The sequence below is a fragment of the Hyaena hyaena genome, unplaced genomic scaffold, assembly GCF_003009895.1.
Source record: "Hyaena hyaena isolate Hyena2069 unplaced genomic scaffold, ASM300989v1 scaffold_1692, whole genome shotgun sequence".
NCBI classification, from domain to species: domain Eukaryota; kingdom Metazoa; phylum Chordata; class Mammalia; order Carnivora; family Hyaenidae; genus Hyaena; species Hyaena hyaena.
The window spans coordinates 1-16,842 of NW_024082328.1; the positions used below are offsets into that span (position 1 = coordinate 1).

Sequence of the window (16,842 nt, forward strand, 5' to 3'; positions counted from 1 at the left end):
TGCGTGGCCTGAGGAGGACGTGAGGCAGAGGCCCAGGGCCTCATCGCATCACGTGTCACCTCCCGCCAGGGAGCCCCCGTCCGGCTGCGACAGAGCCCGGGGCCAGCCCAGGTCCTCGGCCGGGAGTCTCGAGCGTCCCGAGCAAAGCAACGGCCCGTCACCCAGGAGGAGGGAGAGCGCGTCAGACGGAATCAGCGGCGTCTACACACTCCGGGGCACGGCTCGCTCACGCCCGCGCCCGAGCGTCACACGCGCCGGGGGCACTTGGCCGCCGGCGAGGGCACGAGCAGATACCTTTCTTCAGGCCCAGAATCCACATGGTGTCCAGGGCGTCGATCAGCGTAAGTCCCAGGCCAAACCACTCGCTGAAGGACCTGGACACGGGTTTCAGCTCGTCGTGGCCCCAGGCGAACTTGCGGTATCCGGTCCACGCGTGGCGGAAGGCGTCTATCACGGCCCTCTGACGCTCGTTCGGGGAGGCTGCGAGGAAGAGAGCGGGTCGTGGGCGCTGGTCCCGCTCGGGGACCGAGCTGAGGGGCGCCCCGTGGGGTGGGGGCGGGGGGCACACTGTCCGGGGCCACGGGGCAGCGGTGCTCAGCCCTGAAGGTCGGGGCACAGGGTCGCAGGTGGCAGCCTCGCAGCAGGACGCGGCGGCCAACGTGGAGGCGGCGAGGTCTCCAGGCCCCGCACGTGACATCTCGGCCTCTCGGCCGCCTGGCCTGGGCCCGTCCACCTGCACCAGACGCCCGGCAGGCACGACCCTCTGGGGCCGCAGGGGACGCGCGGGGAGCAGCGGCTCTGAGGCGGCAGGCCGGTGCCCGCCGCCCCGCCCCCAGCGCCGCGCTGTACAATTTGGCCGTGGGAGGATGGGACGTGGCGGGCCTCGTCTCGCAGGCGCCCGCGTCGTGCCTTAGCGGCTCTGGACGCTTTCAGGGAGGAACCAGCATGCGGCAGAGGGGCCCGTGGCCGCCCGGCGGCCTTTCCGGGGCGCCCGCGAGAGCGACTGAGGTGGTTTCTCCTCCGCACACGTCGGAGGACCCGGCACAAGTCACAGGGCCGCCACGCGGGCAAAAACGTGTACGTCGACGGCCCTGCGACACGTGTCCCCTCGGTGTGGTCCGAGGCCCAGGGGCGGAGGTATACGTAGCCGCGACATCGGTCCTCAGAGCCCCGTGACCGCCCTGCCTCCCCCAACATGCCAGGGCCGCCCGGGAACGTGCGTACCGGCGCCGGGCTCCCCCTTCCTCCTTCCTTCGGCAGTGACAGCGACAGGAAGGCAGGGTCACGGCCCGGGCCCCAGACTCAGCTGACCTGGCGCCAGCCCCCGCTCCGGGAGGCCAACGGCCCTGGCCGTTGCTGGCCTAGCCTCGGCTCTCCTGCCTGCAGAATGGGCCCAGGACAGGCCGATGACCTGTGATAGGCCACGAGAACAGGAGCGTACAAAGCGCCTACGCCCAGAAGGCCCTCAAATACTGGGGCCAAGACCCAGGACCCCCAGCATCCCGCAAGCAGCGGCCGCACCTCTCCTGTCCGCGGGGCCCCCGCCGGACACGGACGCCGGCAGCTCCCACACAGGCGGCCCGTGGCTGCGGCGCCGGGCCCCAGACCACGGGCCGCCAAGGAGCCCAGGGTCCTCACCAAGGCTCTAAGGAGCGCTGGGGCCCGCCGGGGCATCAAAGGGCGACCCGTGCCTGGAGGGACAGCGGGCGCCGTGCCGCCCACCCCGGTGCCCACCTGGGTGTCTACGCGCCCTCTCCGTCACGACGTCGGGTGAGGCCCAAGGGGGTGCAGCTGGGGCCTTACCTGGTTGGTTCTGACTCCCGGGGGCCGGCGAGGGAGGCTTGGTGGGGGGGCCCTGTGCCTTTCTCGAAGGAAGTTCGGTGCCCTGCTCGGGCTCGATCACCGCGCCCCTCCAGCTTCAGGGACAGAAGGAAGAGCAGTCAGCCGGCTCCACGGCGGAGACGCCAGCGCCCTGTGGTCGCAGCCCGGCCGGGCTCGCCGTGGCCGTCAGCCCCACGCGCCACGCGGGACGAGAGGAGATGGCGGGGCCCCGCCCCCGCCCCCACCAGGGTCCCCCGCTCTCCGCCGTCTGCTTTGGAAGGACAACCCACTTCACACACCACGCTGACCCTCCTCCCCTTCGGTTTTCAGGAAACGTCAAACTGGCCTCCGCGCATCTGCGCTTCCTGCCTCGTCTCTGACCCTCCGCGTACCTGACCACCGTTCTCTGCGTGCTTTCTTCCTGACGAGCGTCGCCCACCACCTCGTCCCTCCGCCCGGCGTCATCCTGCCTCTGCTCCTTCGGGTCTTTATCGGGGGCTCTGATCTGCAGGTGGGGTGGTCCCCGCCGGAAATGCCTCTGAGGCTTCTAGATCAAAACAAGGGTCGCTCGTGAAAACAGATCAACAGCAGCCTAGGAGCTGCCCCTCCCGGTTCCGCACGGGACGTTCTCCCTGTCACACTCGAACCCATGGACAGCGTGGACCGGCTGGTGGCGCGCGGCCCGCAGAAGAAACGCCTTTCCTTTTCCGGGACAACAAGCAGATTTGGCCCAGAGATCCTTTCTCGCGCTCTCAGGGCCCTGACCGACCGGGACGGAGATGTGCCAGCGGGCCGGCGCAGCCCTGCACGGTGCCTTAGACTCCTGGCTCGGGAGGGCCCCGGGCTGCCACAGAGCCTTAAGGTAGCAAGAAAGGGTCGGAGCCGCGTCCCCGCGAAGGGACCGCACAGAACTCTGTTGCAGGCCTGCGCCCCAGGACTCCCGCACTTCGTCCTCGGAAAGGGGTGGCCAGGGCACCGGGTCCAGGGGCGGAGCGCAGGGGCCGGGCGCAGCCCGTTCTCGGCAGAGGGCGAGGAGGCCCCTCCCCCGCAGGACGGGAAGGAGACCGACTCCACTCGGGAATCGAAAACACCTCTGCCGCCCGGTGCCCCCAGAACACGTGAAGACCTCCTCGTTGTAAAGACGCAAGGGACACAGAGCCGGGACCCCCGTGGCCACGAGGGCGAGGTCTGGCCGCAGCAGACAAAGCTCCGGGCACGACTGCCAGAGTCTGGGCAGCAGAGAAGGTACCAGCGGCCCCTCCACAAGGGGCCCTGCGCCCCGTGGCCTGGACGCAGGCATCGGTGCACCCCGACCCCGGCCGCCACCTCAGACGGGATCACGGCCCTCCCAAGCAACGGAAACGTGTCCTTCGGTGGGGAAACGTGCAGGCAGGCTCTGCCCCCCTCACCCGTACGAGAGCCCACGTGCACAACAAGAGTGGTCCAGGGAAGTGAGAGACGTGCCTGTCGGCTCCTCGAGGGAGAACGCGTGCTGTGTGTCAACACAGCCCGAGCGACCCGGTTTGGAGAGCGGCCCCGCGGCCCCTCCCCGTGGGGCTGGCAGGCCGGGACCGATCCCCGCCCCCTTCCCCGACCGCACCCTCTGAAACCGCGTGCAGCTCCCTGAACACGCCCAGCTCCCCCTGCCCCGGGCAGTGTCACTGGACTCAAGCCCTCCCCTCCCGACTCCAGCCGGGACCAGCAGCTCCTCAGCCTCACACCACAGTTTGGCGTCCCGGCCCCAGAGCGGCGTCCCTGTCCCCGGGACCCGGCCCGGCCTCAGCCCTCGAGGAGACTGCTCTCTTCCTCCCCGGACGTACACCCCGGGCCCCCGGCCGGCTCCCGCCGGCCTGAAGCTCCTCCACACAATGGCGGGTCTGTTTCGTTCACCAGCAGGCAGCCGAGCAGACGGAAGGAAGGCACGTTCCTCTTTCCTGCCCCAAGTGTCTTCCCGTGGCCCAGAACGAGGAGCGGGACGCTCCTTGTCATCAAACACACGGAACGAGAAAGAATCCCTCCCCCGCCTGCGTGGAACGCCACGCGCCGCTCTGAAACGCCCGTGGGGCCGGCCCCGCTCGCCACCCCACGCGTGGTCCACCGGACGTACCTGGGGTGAAACCCCCCGCGAGCTGTCTGGGTGAGCATCTGCCTTGTGAGGGGCCGGCAAGACGGGCGGATCTGCTGGTCTCGCCTTGCGCTCTTCCGCTGACCTGCTGTTCACGGCTACAGGAGAGGAGGGGTTGGATCCCACACGCGCCCCACAGCCCCGAGGGGAGTCCGAGCCCGGGGTGGAAACCGTCTGGGCGGGCGCTACTCGTCCCCACGGGACGTCGTGGGACCTGCGGAGGGTCCTTTCAGTGAACTCGAGAACGGGCAAGGGCAACCAATCCTTTTTCAAGACACTTGGCACCTTCTGTCCTGCACCCCACCCCCACCCCCCAGGGACCTCGCCTTCATGGCTTCCCCTCCAGGAAGCACAGACGGAGCCAGCGGTCCGGCAGCTCCCGAACGTTCCTCCTTCCCGAGAGGATTCCCTCCGCCCTCACCCGAACTCTGCCCGGGCCCCTCCAAACACACGGTAACACGTGTGAGGAAGGGCAGGCACAGACGTGCCCGGACGGAGCCCCAGCCTCGGGACCTGAACGTGTGCGCGAGGCAGAGAGGGCGCAGACGGCGGTCCCGGCGCCGCACACCCGGCAAGCAAGCAGTCAGACGACAGCGGCTCAACAGGAGCCCGCGTCCTGGCAGGTGGCTAAAGACACTCTGCCCTCCTGTTCGCCTGCGCCTCTCGCCAAGTCGCTGACGCCCAAGGCGCTGAAGGCAGAACGCGGGACCGCCTCTGCCCGGCGGCCCTCGGGCAGCCACGCGCACACCGGGGGCCCGGCACTCGCGCAGCTGGTACCTCTCCACTGGTCGGCCGCGCTGATGCAGGACAGGAGCCCACAGAGCCCGAGAAACGAGAGGAAGAAGAGGATCGCGTTGCGCTGCAACCTCGACAGCTGCTTCCATTTCTACGGGACGGGACGGAGAACAGCACCGCTGGGAACCCGCCCAGCTGTGCCGATCCCGGGGGCACAGCGCGCAGCTCCCGAGGCCCAGCGTCCGGAGCGGGGGAGGCGCCCCGTCAGCGGACACGGCAGACGGTGTGCGGGACACGTGGGAATAAACACAGACGCAGAAACCACGCGTGTCCTACCGCGGGGGGCAGTGGGGAAAGCCTAGCGCGACGGGCGGCTTCCGGCCCGGGCAGCCGGCGGAAGCCCGCACCTGCCACGATGCGGGGTGTCGATGCCCCGCAGCCCGAGACCGCGGGGCTCCGGACCCGCTGGACCCAGGGCCGGCCTTCAGCTTTCCGCCCCTCCGGCCCCGCCTCGCGGAGCGCGGGTCCGAAAGGCGGCCGCAGGCCGGCGACCCCCGCTCCGTCGGCCCGGGACGAGCCCCGCGGGACCCCGGCCCGGCCCCGACCCTCACCCTCCAGCACGAGCGCCGCCGCCAGCTCTTGCTGCCGTCGTAGCTCTGGTCGAGGCTCAGCGTCACCGAGGTGAAGTCCCGATGCGGCGCCGGCGGCGGCGGCGGATACATGACAGCGGCGGCGGCGGCCCGGGCGACCCCGCCCACTGGCGGCGTCAGGAGGCCGGGCTCTGAGAGGCGCCGGGGGCTTCGCCGGTCCGACACCCGCGGGCAGCCATCGCAGCGCCGTCCACACCCCGCCCATCGCCCGCGCGGCCAATACGCCTGCGCCGCGCCCTCCTCGTCCCCACCGCGCCTGCGCCTGCCCCCGCGGCCCCTGCGTGCGCGCGCGCGTGCGTGCGTACGGCCCGCCGCGTCGGCGCACGGCCGCACCTGCGCCGCGCCCTCACGCCGCCGGCGCTTGCTCGCGCGCGCCCGCGCCCGTCCCGGCCGCGCTCCGTCCGCGCCTCGGCTCTGCGCGGCGTCCCCGGGCCCGGGCGGCTCCGCGGTGCCGGCAGGACGTTCGGCGCCCCCGCGCCCCCGCCCCGGGACTCGACGCCCGGCCCTGGGCGGACTCCCCGCCCCCGAGCTGGGCGGGGCCGCGGCGCAGCGGGAGGACGGCGGGCGCGGTGCGAGCCCGAGTCGGGGCCGGGCGGCCGACGGGGTCCGCTCTTTGGAGCCGATGGGCTTGGGGGCGCGCGTTTCCCCTCAGGTGACGCGCGGAAGGGCGGGCGAGCCCCGCTCCGGGCCGGGCCCCTCGGGGCAGCCCGCCGCCCTGGCCGCAGCCCTCGGCGCTGTGCGAAGGGCCCCCCGGTGTGTGCGGCTCCCGCTCAGCGCCTCGGCTTGTCTGAAGCTGCCCCCAGAAAGACCCTCCCGCTCTCCGGCCCCCCCTTGCTCCTCCGGGGGTCATCCCGGGGCCCCTGCGGGTCTGTCCCCACCAGGCGCTGGTGCCCGCGGTGCCCTGGTGCTTCCGTCCGTCCGCAGGCCGACAGCGGGGACACGTGGTATCCGGAAGCCGGGTCACCAGGCCCTCCCGCCGAGGGTTCGGGGTCCCCCCTGGAGAGCTGGGTGGGCTGCGGCGGGGAGGGGGGGGACGGCTTCTGGGCTCACACCCGGGGAGCCTGACTCACTAGGTCGTCCCTGGCCTCCCGAGACCCTGGCGTAGAGCTGGGTGGGAGCCCGAGGGGATTCCGGGGTCGCCCAGAGCAGGTGAGGGCTCGGTTATGGACTCCTGCCCTCCTGCGTGGACGGAGCTGGGAACCCGGGTGCGTTAGCAGCAGCCGCGGGCGTCAGAAACCGCGGTGGCCGGTCCAGGCCTGGATCACAGCATCCTGCGTTTACTGGGAGTCAGCCACACTCAGGAGACAGTCTTTCAAAAGCCTCCGGTTTCCTTAGCGGTTGTCCGGGGAGGGCCGGTGTTGAGGGGGCCGTCCTGCCTCCTGAGGGCAGGGTGCCCGCAACCGCCTGGGACCATTACCTCCGGTCCCACCCCTGTTCCTGAGTTGGTGACTCCTAGGATCCCATAAGCTGCCAACCCTGCAGGAAAGCCTAGGTGAAGGCTCCCCCCAACCCACCCGGGATCTCCTGGGAAACTGATTACTTTAAAATCAACGGTGTCTTTCAATGCAAGCGGTGTGGACGCCTGGGTGGCTCAGTCGTTGAGTGTCGACTTCAGCTCAGGGCATGATCTCAAGGTTCGCGAGGGTTCGAGCCCGTCATCAGGCTCTGTGCTGACAGCTCAGAGCCTGGAGCCTGTTTCCGATTCTGCATTTCCCTCTCTCTGCCCCTCCCCTGCTCATGCTGTTTCTCTCTGTCTCAATAATAATAAACATTAAAAAAAAAATAAAGGCAGGCGGTTTCAATAGTTTACCCAACTCGTGCAGGTGAGAGGTTGCAGGGTTGTTGGGCTGTGGTGGTGAGGAGGAGCAGCTGTGGGCAGGACCCCGGACCTGGGCCCCCAGCTGGGCTGTCCCTCTGCTTGTGCCGGAGCAGCTGAGAGAAGGGCCGTAAGGCACACGGTTCAATTCTGAGGTCTGCAAAGGGCTGGCACAGCCTGGCTGGAGGCAGAGTCCTGCTCTGGGCTCTGGGCGTGGCCCTGACCCTGCTGTCATGCCCAGGTCAGGGCTGTGTGTGCGAGGACACACATCCACCCTCCACTAGCCAGCTACAAGCCACTGTAGGGATCGGTGGCCTCTGAACCCCCCGGCCAGGTAACATCCTCGCCCTGGGGAAACCACCTTCCGTGGGGGAATGGGAGTAGGTGGCCTGGCGGAGTGGCAGGCTGCTTCCACACCACTCTTCACGTCAGCGGGCAGGTAGGCGCCCCCCGTGTCGCTTCCAGAGAGGAGAGCAGGCCCTGGGGTCGCAGGAGCACAACAGGGCCAGCGGTTTTCCGCAGCCTCCGTGGGGCCTCGTGGGTGCCGTGTGGGGGGACCGTGGCCCCGTACGTCGAGTCGGTGTCTCCCTCCAGAGAGCACGGGAAGCGTGAGCACCAAGATCTGTCAGAAGCCACTGGCAAGCTGCTTGGAGGAAGGCGCTCCCCGCCTGCTTGTATTTCAGCCTAATTAGCCACCACGTGTGGCCATCGCAGTGGGTCCCACTGGTTCTTGCAGAAAAGACCTAAAATGTGGCGCTGAGCCAACGGGAGACCTGGCCGAGGAGCCGAGCCTCCAAGGCACATTGAGAGAATTCGGCGTCAGCTGTGCAGGCTGCGCGTGGGGGGCGGAGGTGGGGGGAGCTGGAGGGCCAGGCTGTCACAGCCGCACCCTCCCCAGCCTCGTGCCAGACGCTGTTTCAGCTGCTGGAGAGAGAGGGAGCCGCACCTTTGGACAGGTCACCCTGCGGGGGACGGACACCGTCCCCTCCTCTCGCCGCCTCTGGCATCTGCAGAAAAGCCGCAGCCTGGAGTGGCCGGCGCTCCCCACCACGCGGATCTGGCCGGAGGGCCAGGCGGCGCCGGCGTCCTCACGTCTCCGCCCGGAGCAGGCCTGCTGCCCTCCCGGAGGGCGCTGCGCCGCTGCCTCCCACCCAGACCCCACAGCCAGGAGCACAGCCACAGAGCCCTGTTTGGTCACTTGGGTCCCCGGGAACGATGAAGGGAGTGGCACGACCCCTTGCCCCCGGGGGTTGCCAGTCCGAAGAGCAAGTCAGGGCTGCAGAGCCCTGGCCCGGGTCTCATCCAGGATGAGCGGGGACTGGAACTCCCGGCCTTGCAGATAGACTTCCAGACCCTGGAAACAAGGATGTCATGAAAGCCCCACGTTCACCTCCGTCCCCAGGTGGGGTCCACATTCTGCCTTGAGCCAGTGTGGGGCAGGGCCAGAGACCCTTCCAGCACCAAGGTCGGCTGCCTCTTGCAGACCCAGGGCCTCTCAAGCCCAGCTCTTCTCAAAGGGCAGGAGTCAGCACTCCTTCCTTGCTAGGCTCCCACGAGGTCTGGCGGATCCCTAGGCTCTGACCTCACCTGACATCCTCCCGATTCCTCACCCACCCCACGTCCCAGAAGATCCTCTGCACCTAAGAGCGGTTTTTCTCTTCGGTAACGTGAGCAGAGCAGACTTCCCGCCGCAGCACGCACCGCTCCGTAGCCCTCCTCCCGACCCTGCGCCCTAACCCCCAGAAAAGCCCCGAATGAGTTGGTCTCACCTCTCCAGAGTACGACACCAAGGGCGAGATCTCACAGATGGCGGGAGGCTCTCCAGCGCTGGGCAAGCTGTGGGAGCCCGTGTGTCAGCACCTACGCGGCACGGCGCGCGCCCGGGGCTGGCCGTGCCTGGCCCAGCTCCCAAAGATCTCAGCACCACCACCCCCTTGCACCTCCAGACCCTCAGCAAATTGCCCGTCCGAGTAATCGGCTCTAATTTGGACCGGAAGACGCCCCCTCAGCGTGCAGGCATCCCAGAGCCCGGGCAGAGAGATTTAGGTGGTGGCCACGTCCTTTCCTTTTCCAGTCCTGAAAAGTGACCTGCGTTGCTGTTTTCCAAATGTCAAGCCTAGATCTTGGCTTCAGAGTTTATAAGGCCCTCAGAAGACCTCGAGGCGTTAGGCTCAAAGCTGCAGGCAGTCGCTACAGCTGGGCAGGGCGCGTGGCCACCCGCTCCAGTCCCCAGCGCAGCTCAGACAGCAGCGGAGCCGGCGAGGCCCCGGGGCGGGGAGCCGGACCTGGACACCCTGTCCTCTGGGGGGCACGCTCAGGTGCACACTCACCTGCGCAGCTCAGGGAGCCGGGCCCCACACGCATCCAGGAAGCGGGCGCCGGCGCGCAGGGCCCATCGGTAATGCTGTAGGAGAAGAGCGCGCCGCGCCGAGTCGGGCGTGTCCCTGGCGGCAGAGGCAGCATTCTTCAGGGGAGAGAACTCCTCCTCCCGAGGCACTTCAAAGGCCACAAAGTTCCTGCGTGGACGACGGCCAGTGACTGGGTGTCCCGGCCCAGAGGCCCTGGTCCCGGGCAGGCGAAGGCTGCACCAGGGGTTACGATGACCAAGCGGTGGTCTGGAGGCCCCCCAGGTACTGCGTGTGTCTTTGTCCCTGAGATCCCTGGGGCTGCCTGAGGCCCCTCTGTTCCCACCAGCCAAACCCACAGACCCCGAGACCCCAGAGCGAGGGCCGAGCCCCCCGGGAGCCCCCCAGCCACCGGCCCAGAAACAGCCTCTAACCCCTGGCCAGGAACAGACGGAGGGCTCAGGAGTGGCAGGGGTGGCCCCCAGAGCGCACAGCGCCAAAGCCTCAGGCTCCCCGATGCTGCCGTGCTCACACTGCAGAGGCTGCTCCTCCCCTCCTCCCTGAGCCTGCCTCCAGCCCCCAGCGCCCCACTGCAAGGGCACACTCCCACTGTCCCCCACGAGCCCCCACTTCCCCGCCCAGCTAGGTCTCGGAACCCACCACCAAAACAAGGGGAGGGGAGAAAAAAAATTAACGACTTCCGCCACTAACTTAGCAAACTGGAACACATCAAACACAAACTTCTCCATCTTTATCCCGTTCGGTTTTAGCGGCTTTACCAGATTTCCCTCCTCATCCACGTAGGGAACCTTCTTCACAGCCACGTGTGGCTTCAGCAAGGGCTCAAAGTCACTGCGGGGACGGGAGAACAACAGAAGGAAAAGCACAGCTCAGACAGGACACCCCCGGGAGCCCCAGCCCCACCTCTCCGCACACCTGGCCGGGCGGCACGGGCTGACACACGGACACTGCAGGGTACGGGAACCCTGGGCGCTGAGCCCTGTCTCGGGAAGGGCCTGGGCACCCTCTTGCGCTCCTCAGCCCGAGAGACACTGGCGCCATCGGCCACGGCCTGCCCCGGTGAAGCGGCAGCTGGCAAGCCGCAGGGCAGAGGTGGAGCCTGAGGGCACCGGCCACCTTACAGGAGGAAGAGCAGGCCAACTGGGCCCCGGGGGCCGCTGGCCGATTTAAATGCGCCCCAACCCACAGGCGGGCCCCTGGCGGCAGCCCCGCTCGGCTCGGGAGCAGCCCCCTCGGGCCCCTCCTGAGCACACCTGACCACCATCTGGAGGAAGCCTCGAGTGAAGAAGTGGTTGCAGATGTTGCCCAGGCTGTAGAGCAGGCTCCCATCGGGCCCGCGGAGCTGTGCGGTCTCGGGGCTGATCTCGCTGTACTCCACCACCCGCGGGACTCCGTCCAGCTGGCACACCACTCCCACCGGCTCCTCGGGCGAGGCCTTCTCCACCACCTGCGGCCGCGGCAGAGGCTGGAAAGGCTGGCTGGGGCAGGGCCAGGTGGTCCGGGAGGGGCTGGGGCGGGGCGGGGCGGGCAGCCGGGCAGGGGGGCGGGGGCTCGCTCACCTTGGCGCCACAGTCGGCCCCGCGCAGCACACAAAAGCCGATGAAGACCGGGTCGGCCAGCCGCACGAGGATGTTGTCCACACAGTACACGTGCACAAACTCCACGCCCCGGCGCTCCATGTCCTCTAGAATCTGGTGGTCTGACAGTGCAGAGTACAGTCCTCCGTTGCCGTCTGCCAAGGGGGAAAAGGACCAGTCCCGGGGGGGTTCAGCCGCCTAGTCCAGAGCCTGAGGGAGGCAGGGGAGGCCCCTGGGCCTGGACCTTGGACCTGAGGCAGCTCTGTGTCACTATCCAAGTAGCCCTGTGGTTGTGTCATGGGACACAGGAGAATCAAGGTCCAGAGAGGAGAGGCCGCTCACCCAGGGCCACACAGCCTCCTAGCATAACATTCTGTCCTCCTCCGCAGCCCTCCTGACCTCTACTTACCATCTCGTTCCAGACCGGGCAGCACTTCCCTGGCTCAGGGGTGGGGCATACCTGGGGCCATGGCGACCTTGTCTTTCTGCTCCAGGATGGCCCTGCCGTCGAAGGTCACAGCAGGCAGCATGCGCTGCTCAAACATGATCACGTTGTCGGGGTCCAGCTGGAAGAAGCTGTGCTCCTTGAAGAACTTGGCGGTGGGCTCCAGCGTGAACTCACTTGTCATGATGTACCTGCACGGAGACAAGCGAGGCTGAGCAGCCCCTTTGAAGGGGCCCGCCCCTCCGGGATACCGGGCTCTGACAGGCGCTGGCCTTGGAGTCAGGTCTGGGGCTGAGGTCAGGCCTCAGTCTGGCCGGGGCTGGGGCTGGGGCTCAAGTGTTGGTGTGGGGCAGAGCTGATGCCACATGGGCAGGGGGAGCATCCCGGGGACAAGGTAAGGCAGGAAAGGCCCACCAGGGTACGGTGCACTGGGTCCCATGGCGCTCGCCCGCCAGCTGCTGCACCCGCTGAATCCGTTCTGCCTGCAGCTGATACAGGGTCTTCTGGCTGGGCAGCCCCACCTGATACATGCCTTTGGGGTAGGTCACGCCCAGGCGAGTGCCCTGCCCACCAGCCAGCAGCAGCACCGCAACCTTGCTCAGGGCGATCTGGTGGAAACCTGGGGGCAGAGGGTACCATGAGGGGTCACCCCTTCACTTTACAGCAAGCCGGACACGTGCCTAGGACTCTAAGACTTCTGACAGCCACGGAACAGAGATTTCCAAATAACATTCCGATCTCACGCGGGCCAGGGCCCCATCCATATCCGACATGGTCCAGGCCCAGCAGGCAGGGCTCCTGACGCGTCCTCCAGAGTTGACTCCCCATCTGGGCCCTTCAGAGGCAACACCAGGTCAGCCTGGTCAGAGCAGTTTGGTGGGGGCCCCGGGGCGGGCTTCCAGGAGCGCCTGCCTCGCCCGTAAGGCCAAGAATGCACCTGCTGGGCCTGCGCAGCTGGCCATCCGGGTGGCGCCTTCACGCAGCGCTCGAGGGGAAGCTGCCTGGGGGCGGATGCCCCCTTCGCAGCGTCGGGCGCCCCACGCCTGAGTCGCGAGCGGGCGTGTGAGAGGAGACTCCACAGAGGACCGAGCACGCCGAACCCCTCCAAGTCCCACCCCTCCCGCCCCCCCACTGTGGGCCAGGCCCAGCCCGCCCGGGCCGCCCGCCCCGCCTACCTTCCTGCTCCCAGAGCCGCCGCGTCTCGGGGTCGCACCGGCTCGCGCTGCCCACGCGCTCCGGCGGCAGGGGCCGCAGGCGCGCCTCCAGGCCGGGCTCCGGGCCCGGGGGGCGCGCGCAGGCCGCAGCCGCGCGCCGGCAGTGCTCGCGCAGCGCCCCCGGCTCCAGCGCCCGCAGCTCCGCCAGCAGCGCGGCGCGCGGCCCCGGCGCCAGCTCGGCGCAGAAGCGCAGCAGGTGCTCCTGGCCCGCGCGCCGCAGCCGGGCGCGCACGTCCCGCTCCGCAGCCATGGCGCCGCCGTCGGCCGCGCGGGCGCTCGTGACTCGCGCCGTCCTGCGGGCGTCACGCGACCCCGGGGGGCGGGGCCAGGCCGCTCCGCCGCGCCCCGCCTCCGAGCGCCCCTCCCACCAGGCCCAGGCCCCGCCCACGCCCCGCCCCTGCCCTGACTCCGCCCCCGTCCGCTCAGTGCCGGAAGCTGAGGGGCCGAGTCGGAGCGCTGGGGACGCCTGAGCCGTGGGGCCCGGGGGGCCTGGGGCGCCCCGACCCCCCCGCCCCTTTCCCCGCACCCGCTTGAGGGCTGACTTCAGCGCTGATGTACCCCGTCTGGCCCCACAGCCCTGAGGTCAGAGCACCCGACGCGGAGGCGGTGTTTGCCTTGCCCACCACTCCTGGCGGCGGGGCTGGGGAGGGTGGAGCCAGATCCGTAGGGTCAGCGGTGTGGACGCCGCCAGGGCCTCCCCAGAGGGCCGCCCTTCGTCCTTCGCATTGCCCTGTAACCACAAGGGCCCAGGAGCAGCCCTCCGCCCCGCAGGGTCATTTTAACTATGGCTTTAAAATATTTTCCTATTTATAAAAATATAGCTAGATCTTGCTGTCTATAAACTCCCTTGTGAAAAATAACGAGAGTAGCGTGACGCATTTTGGGACAAAGCCTTAAGAAAAGGTTTTATTAAATATAAAAGTAAAACAAATTCAAATGGCATTTTGGGACCCAAAATGAGAAGTGACCTCTCCCCCAGACCTCCCCAGCTAACCCCTGTTAAGGCAAGCGTGTCTTTGTGCAGGCAGGTCTGTACATAGAAGCTCCCACACGCTCCCTTCCTGGGTTAGGAAGTAGAGCTTCACAGCGCCCTGGGGGTGCACTTTAAGTTCTGGTGGACCCTTCAAGGATGGCCTTCCGCCTGCCTCAGGACCTTTGCACTTGCTGTTCCTCCTACCTGGACTGCTCTTTCCCAGAGACTTCCTGCCACACTCTGCCAGGTCTCTGTTCTTGTGTCACTTCCTTAGGGAGACCCTCCCAGGTCACGTTGGCTCAGAGAGAACCCTCCCATCCGTCTCTGTTCCTTCCTGCCTTTCCACATTCTCTGCTGCTTGACTCCCCCCAGAAAGGAAACTCCACAACAGCTGGATGTAGTTTGGTTCGCTGCTCTGCCCCATCACCCTAGGTGAATGCCCAGCACACAGTAGGAGCTCAGGAAATGTCTGCTGGATGAGTGAGTGTCGGATCCCACACCTAGCACAGTGACTGGGCCACAGCTAGTGTTCAGGGAATGCTGAATGAATGAATGAATGAATGGTCTGCTCCAATAGTTTGTGGCCGTTGAAGGGCAGTTTTGGGCAGGTGTTGGAGGTGTGCATAGAGCAAAGTGGGCCCCACACCTCAGGCCAGAGTCCCCGGGAGCGCTTACCCCCTGCACATGTGCCCTTGAAGACAAGTGTCACGTGAAATCAGGGCTCATCTCAGTCAGAGCGACCCCCAAATCTCACTTCAAGGTAGGGGTTGGGCTGATATCAGGAGAGTTTGGACAGTTGAGGCTGTGTAGCCAGAGGCACCTAATGGGCCAGAGCTGACCCACCTGAGCAGACAGGTGGGCGTGCCAGCGATGCAGGGGTGAGTAACAGCCTCCTGGGCCACCTGGCCAAGGCAGGCTTTCGGCCAAAGAAACACCTTCCCTTTGTCCTAGGGCTTCATCCCCAGAGGCCAGGGAGCAGAGACCAGAGAATCGCCGGCACTGGGCAGTTACCTGTCCTTCGCTCCATGCTGCGTCGGGCAGGGGACAGAGGGGCCTGGTCCCCCTGTCCCCCTATAAGGAGCTCTGAGCTGGCACAGTGAGAACATCATCACGGTGGGGAGGGGCACCTCAAAGACTACAGGGGCCACAGGGGACCCACCTGGCTTGGGGCTCTGGTCCTCTGGGGCAGTGGCAACAAGGACAGGTACAGAGCTAGGCAAGCGTTGGGCCAGGTTAGAGAGGAGGAAGTGGTCAGAATTCAGGGCAGGAAGTACACGGGAGCCACACCTTAGTCCCACACCCAGAGCCGAGACTGACTCCAGTTTTTTCTGTACCTTCCTCCAGTGCCTAGCCAGGGAAGCCCACCAGGGGGCCGCCAGGCCAAGGGGCCGGGGGGACCTCCTCGTCCAGGCTCCCGACACCCTGAGCAGGCCTAGTTTTCTCTGCACGGTGGGCTCAGGCTCGCAGTGGCCCGGGCCTGGGTGCTTCTGGCCATGCTGTCCTGCAATCCTGAGCTGTAGCAGCAGGACTTGGACTTGCTGGCCGCGGCCTGCACGTCTACACAGCCCCCCACAGAGCTGTCCCCAGGCTGCCCATCCCACCCAAGGCTGGCGTTTCCACTGTGACATCCAGAATGAGGCTTCCCACGTGCCGGCTGCCCACTAAGCCTCCACAGTGAGCTGAAGCCAGGCCTTGGGGTGGCTCTGAAAGCCCAGGGAGGGACCCGTGGGGACAGAGGCACGAGAGCTAGGAGAAAGCAGCTTTGAAGGTCGGGACATCCAACCAGACTTCCAAGGGTGGGTGAGGGACCTGAGGGGTTTCAAAGGCTGCACAGTGATGGGCCAGGAGCAGACAGGGAAACACGCTCCTGTAGGAGAGCTACGTGCGCAAGGGCCCAGCGGTGAGAGAATGCTGGGGACCCTAAGGATGGGGGGGAGGGGCGAACTGGAGGGAAGGCGGCCTGAATGCTGTTCTGTGACTCTGGCTAGTCCTGTCCCTGAAGGGGAGGCCCGGGCTGAACCAGGCTCCAGGGGGAACCTCCAGGCTCCCAGCTTTCTAGGTCCTTCCAAAATTCCTTACCATAAAGGAGCCTCAACTCTGAAGACCGGGAAAGGTAGCAAAGGAAAGTCTCATTCAGAACGGAGTCAGGAGGGCCTGACAGAGGAGCTCTCGTGGACAGGGCACCTGTCCCAGCTGACCTCATGGCCCTGGGCAGGAAGAAAGTCCCCTTGACTGCCCTGGAAAGAGGAAGGAAGTCCCCTTCTGGATGAGACCCCCGGCGGGCCCCAGCCCCCTTGCAGCCGGACCCGCGGGTCGACTGGATGCTGGCTGGGAGCGGAGCAGGGCTGTTCCCCAGGAGCGCGGCCGGAGGCACGGCCCAGCCAGGGGAGAGGCTGCAGCAGATGGGGATCTGGGGACACAGGAAAAAGTGGCTTTGTCCTGCGGTCGGCAAGAAAGGCCAGGCGATCCCGAGGGACGCGGGGAGGAGCCAGCAGGAGCGCCGACACACAGGCCTCTGTGAGGGAAGCGCCCGGCCGGCTGGGGCCCAGGCCTCCGGGGACTCTCCTCCTGAACGGGCCCCAGAGTCACGGTGCCTGGGCCCGGAGACCCCCCGCGAAGAGTCCCAGGGGAGGAGGGGGAGGGTGAGTCCCTGGAGGAGGGGTGCTCCCCATCCTTACCCCACGAGGCCACCTGGGGACAGGTTTTCGGAGGGCGCCGGGCCCCGCCCCTCAGAAGGGCTGAGCCTCCGCCAGAGAGCTGGGGGGGCGGGCTCGAAGGGGAGCTGAAGGGGTCGCTCGGAGCTCCGCCCGCCGCCCGCGAGGCGCACAGGGGGCTGAGTCGGGGGCTGGGTCGGGACCGCCCCCCCACCCCCCGCTAGTGCCCGAGCCGACGCGCATCCCCGGCCGCTCCCTGCACGGCGGCGGGAGCGCGCGGGGCGGGGCCCGCGGCGGAAAAATCAAACCGGGCTGGCGGCCTCTCAGCCAATCCGGGAGCAGACGGACCGGCTTCGGCCAATGGCTGCCGCGAATGCTAACGAGCTCTGACGCCACGAGGAGGGTCCATTCAAAAAGTCGCCGCTATTGTCGCGCCGGGTTGCGCGCGCCGGCCGGGCCCCGCCGT

The 16,842-nt window shown here is 67.5% G+C and overlaps 2 protein-coding genes across 2 annotated transcripts; both read right to left on the reverse strand.

Moving 5' to 3' along the window:
* Window positions 1-211: 211 nt before the first annotated feature.
* LOC120226452 (endoplasmic reticulum mannosyl-oligosaccharide 1,2-alpha-mannosidase-like) lies at window positions 212-6,601 on the reverse strand. The gene is made up of 9 exons (XM_039224640.1): window positions 6,597-6,601; window positions 6,402-6,510; window positions 6,210-6,344; window positions 5,293-5,958; window positions 4,724-4,832; window positions 3,929-4,044; window positions 2,214-2,368; window positions 1,804-1,916; window positions 212-480 (listed from the first exon to the last, which is right to left on the reverse strand). Exons 1-9 carry the CDS (start codon window positions 6,599-6,601, stop codon window positions 227-229), a joined length of 1,662 nt encoding a protein of 553 aa, XP_039080571.1. The 3' UTR covers window positions 212-226.
* Window positions 6,602-7,114: 513 nt separating this feature from the next.
* Window positions 7,115-13,032, reverse strand: UAP1L1 (UDP-N-acetylglucosamine pyrophosphorylase 1 like 1). Its single transcript, XM_039224627.1, has 9 exons — window positions 12,711-13,032; window positions 11,950-12,154; window positions 11,551-11,726; window positions 11,073-11,245; window positions 10,767-10,960; window positions 10,204-10,344; window positions 9,478-9,663; window positions 8,917-8,983; window positions 7,115-8,501 (listed from the first exon to the last, which is right to left on the reverse strand). Exons 1-9 carry the CDS (start codon window positions 12,997-12,999, stop codon window positions 8,418-8,420), a joined length of 1,515 nt encoding a protein of 504 aa, XP_039080558.1. The 5' UTR covers window positions 13,000-13,032; the 3' UTR covers window positions 7,115-8,417.
* Between the last annotated feature and the right edge of the window lie 3,810 nt (window positions 13,033-16,842).

What these genes read in the sequence shown, in the direction of transcription:
- LOC120226452 (XM_039224640.1), bottom strand. An exon ending in CGCGGCCGACCAGTGGAGAG is followed by an intron (nt 4,045 to 4,723) that starts GTACCAGCTGCG and finishes CCTCTCCTGTAG; the next exon opens with CCGTGAACAGCAGGTCAGCG. An exon ending in CGGGAGTCAGAACCAACCAG is followed by an intron (nt 481 to 1,803) that starts GTAAGGCCCCAG and finishes TCTTCCTCGCAG; the next exon opens with CCTCCCCGAACGAGCGTCAG.
- UAP1L1 (XM_039224627.1), bottom strand. Translation starts at nt 12,999, where the DNA reads ATGGCTGCGGAGCGGGACGTGCGCGCCCGGCTGCGGCGCGCGGGCCAG. An exon ending in ACCCAGTGCACCGTACCCTG is followed by an intron (nt 11,727 to 11,949) that starts GTGGGCCTTTCC and finishes GTCTCCGTGCAG; the next exon opens with GTACATCATGACAAGTGAGT. An exon ending in GGGCCGACTGTGGCGCCAAG is followed by an intron (nt 10,961 to 11,072) that starts GTGAGCGAGCCC and finishes CCGCGGCCGCAG; the next exon opens with GTGGTGGAGAAGGCCTCGCC.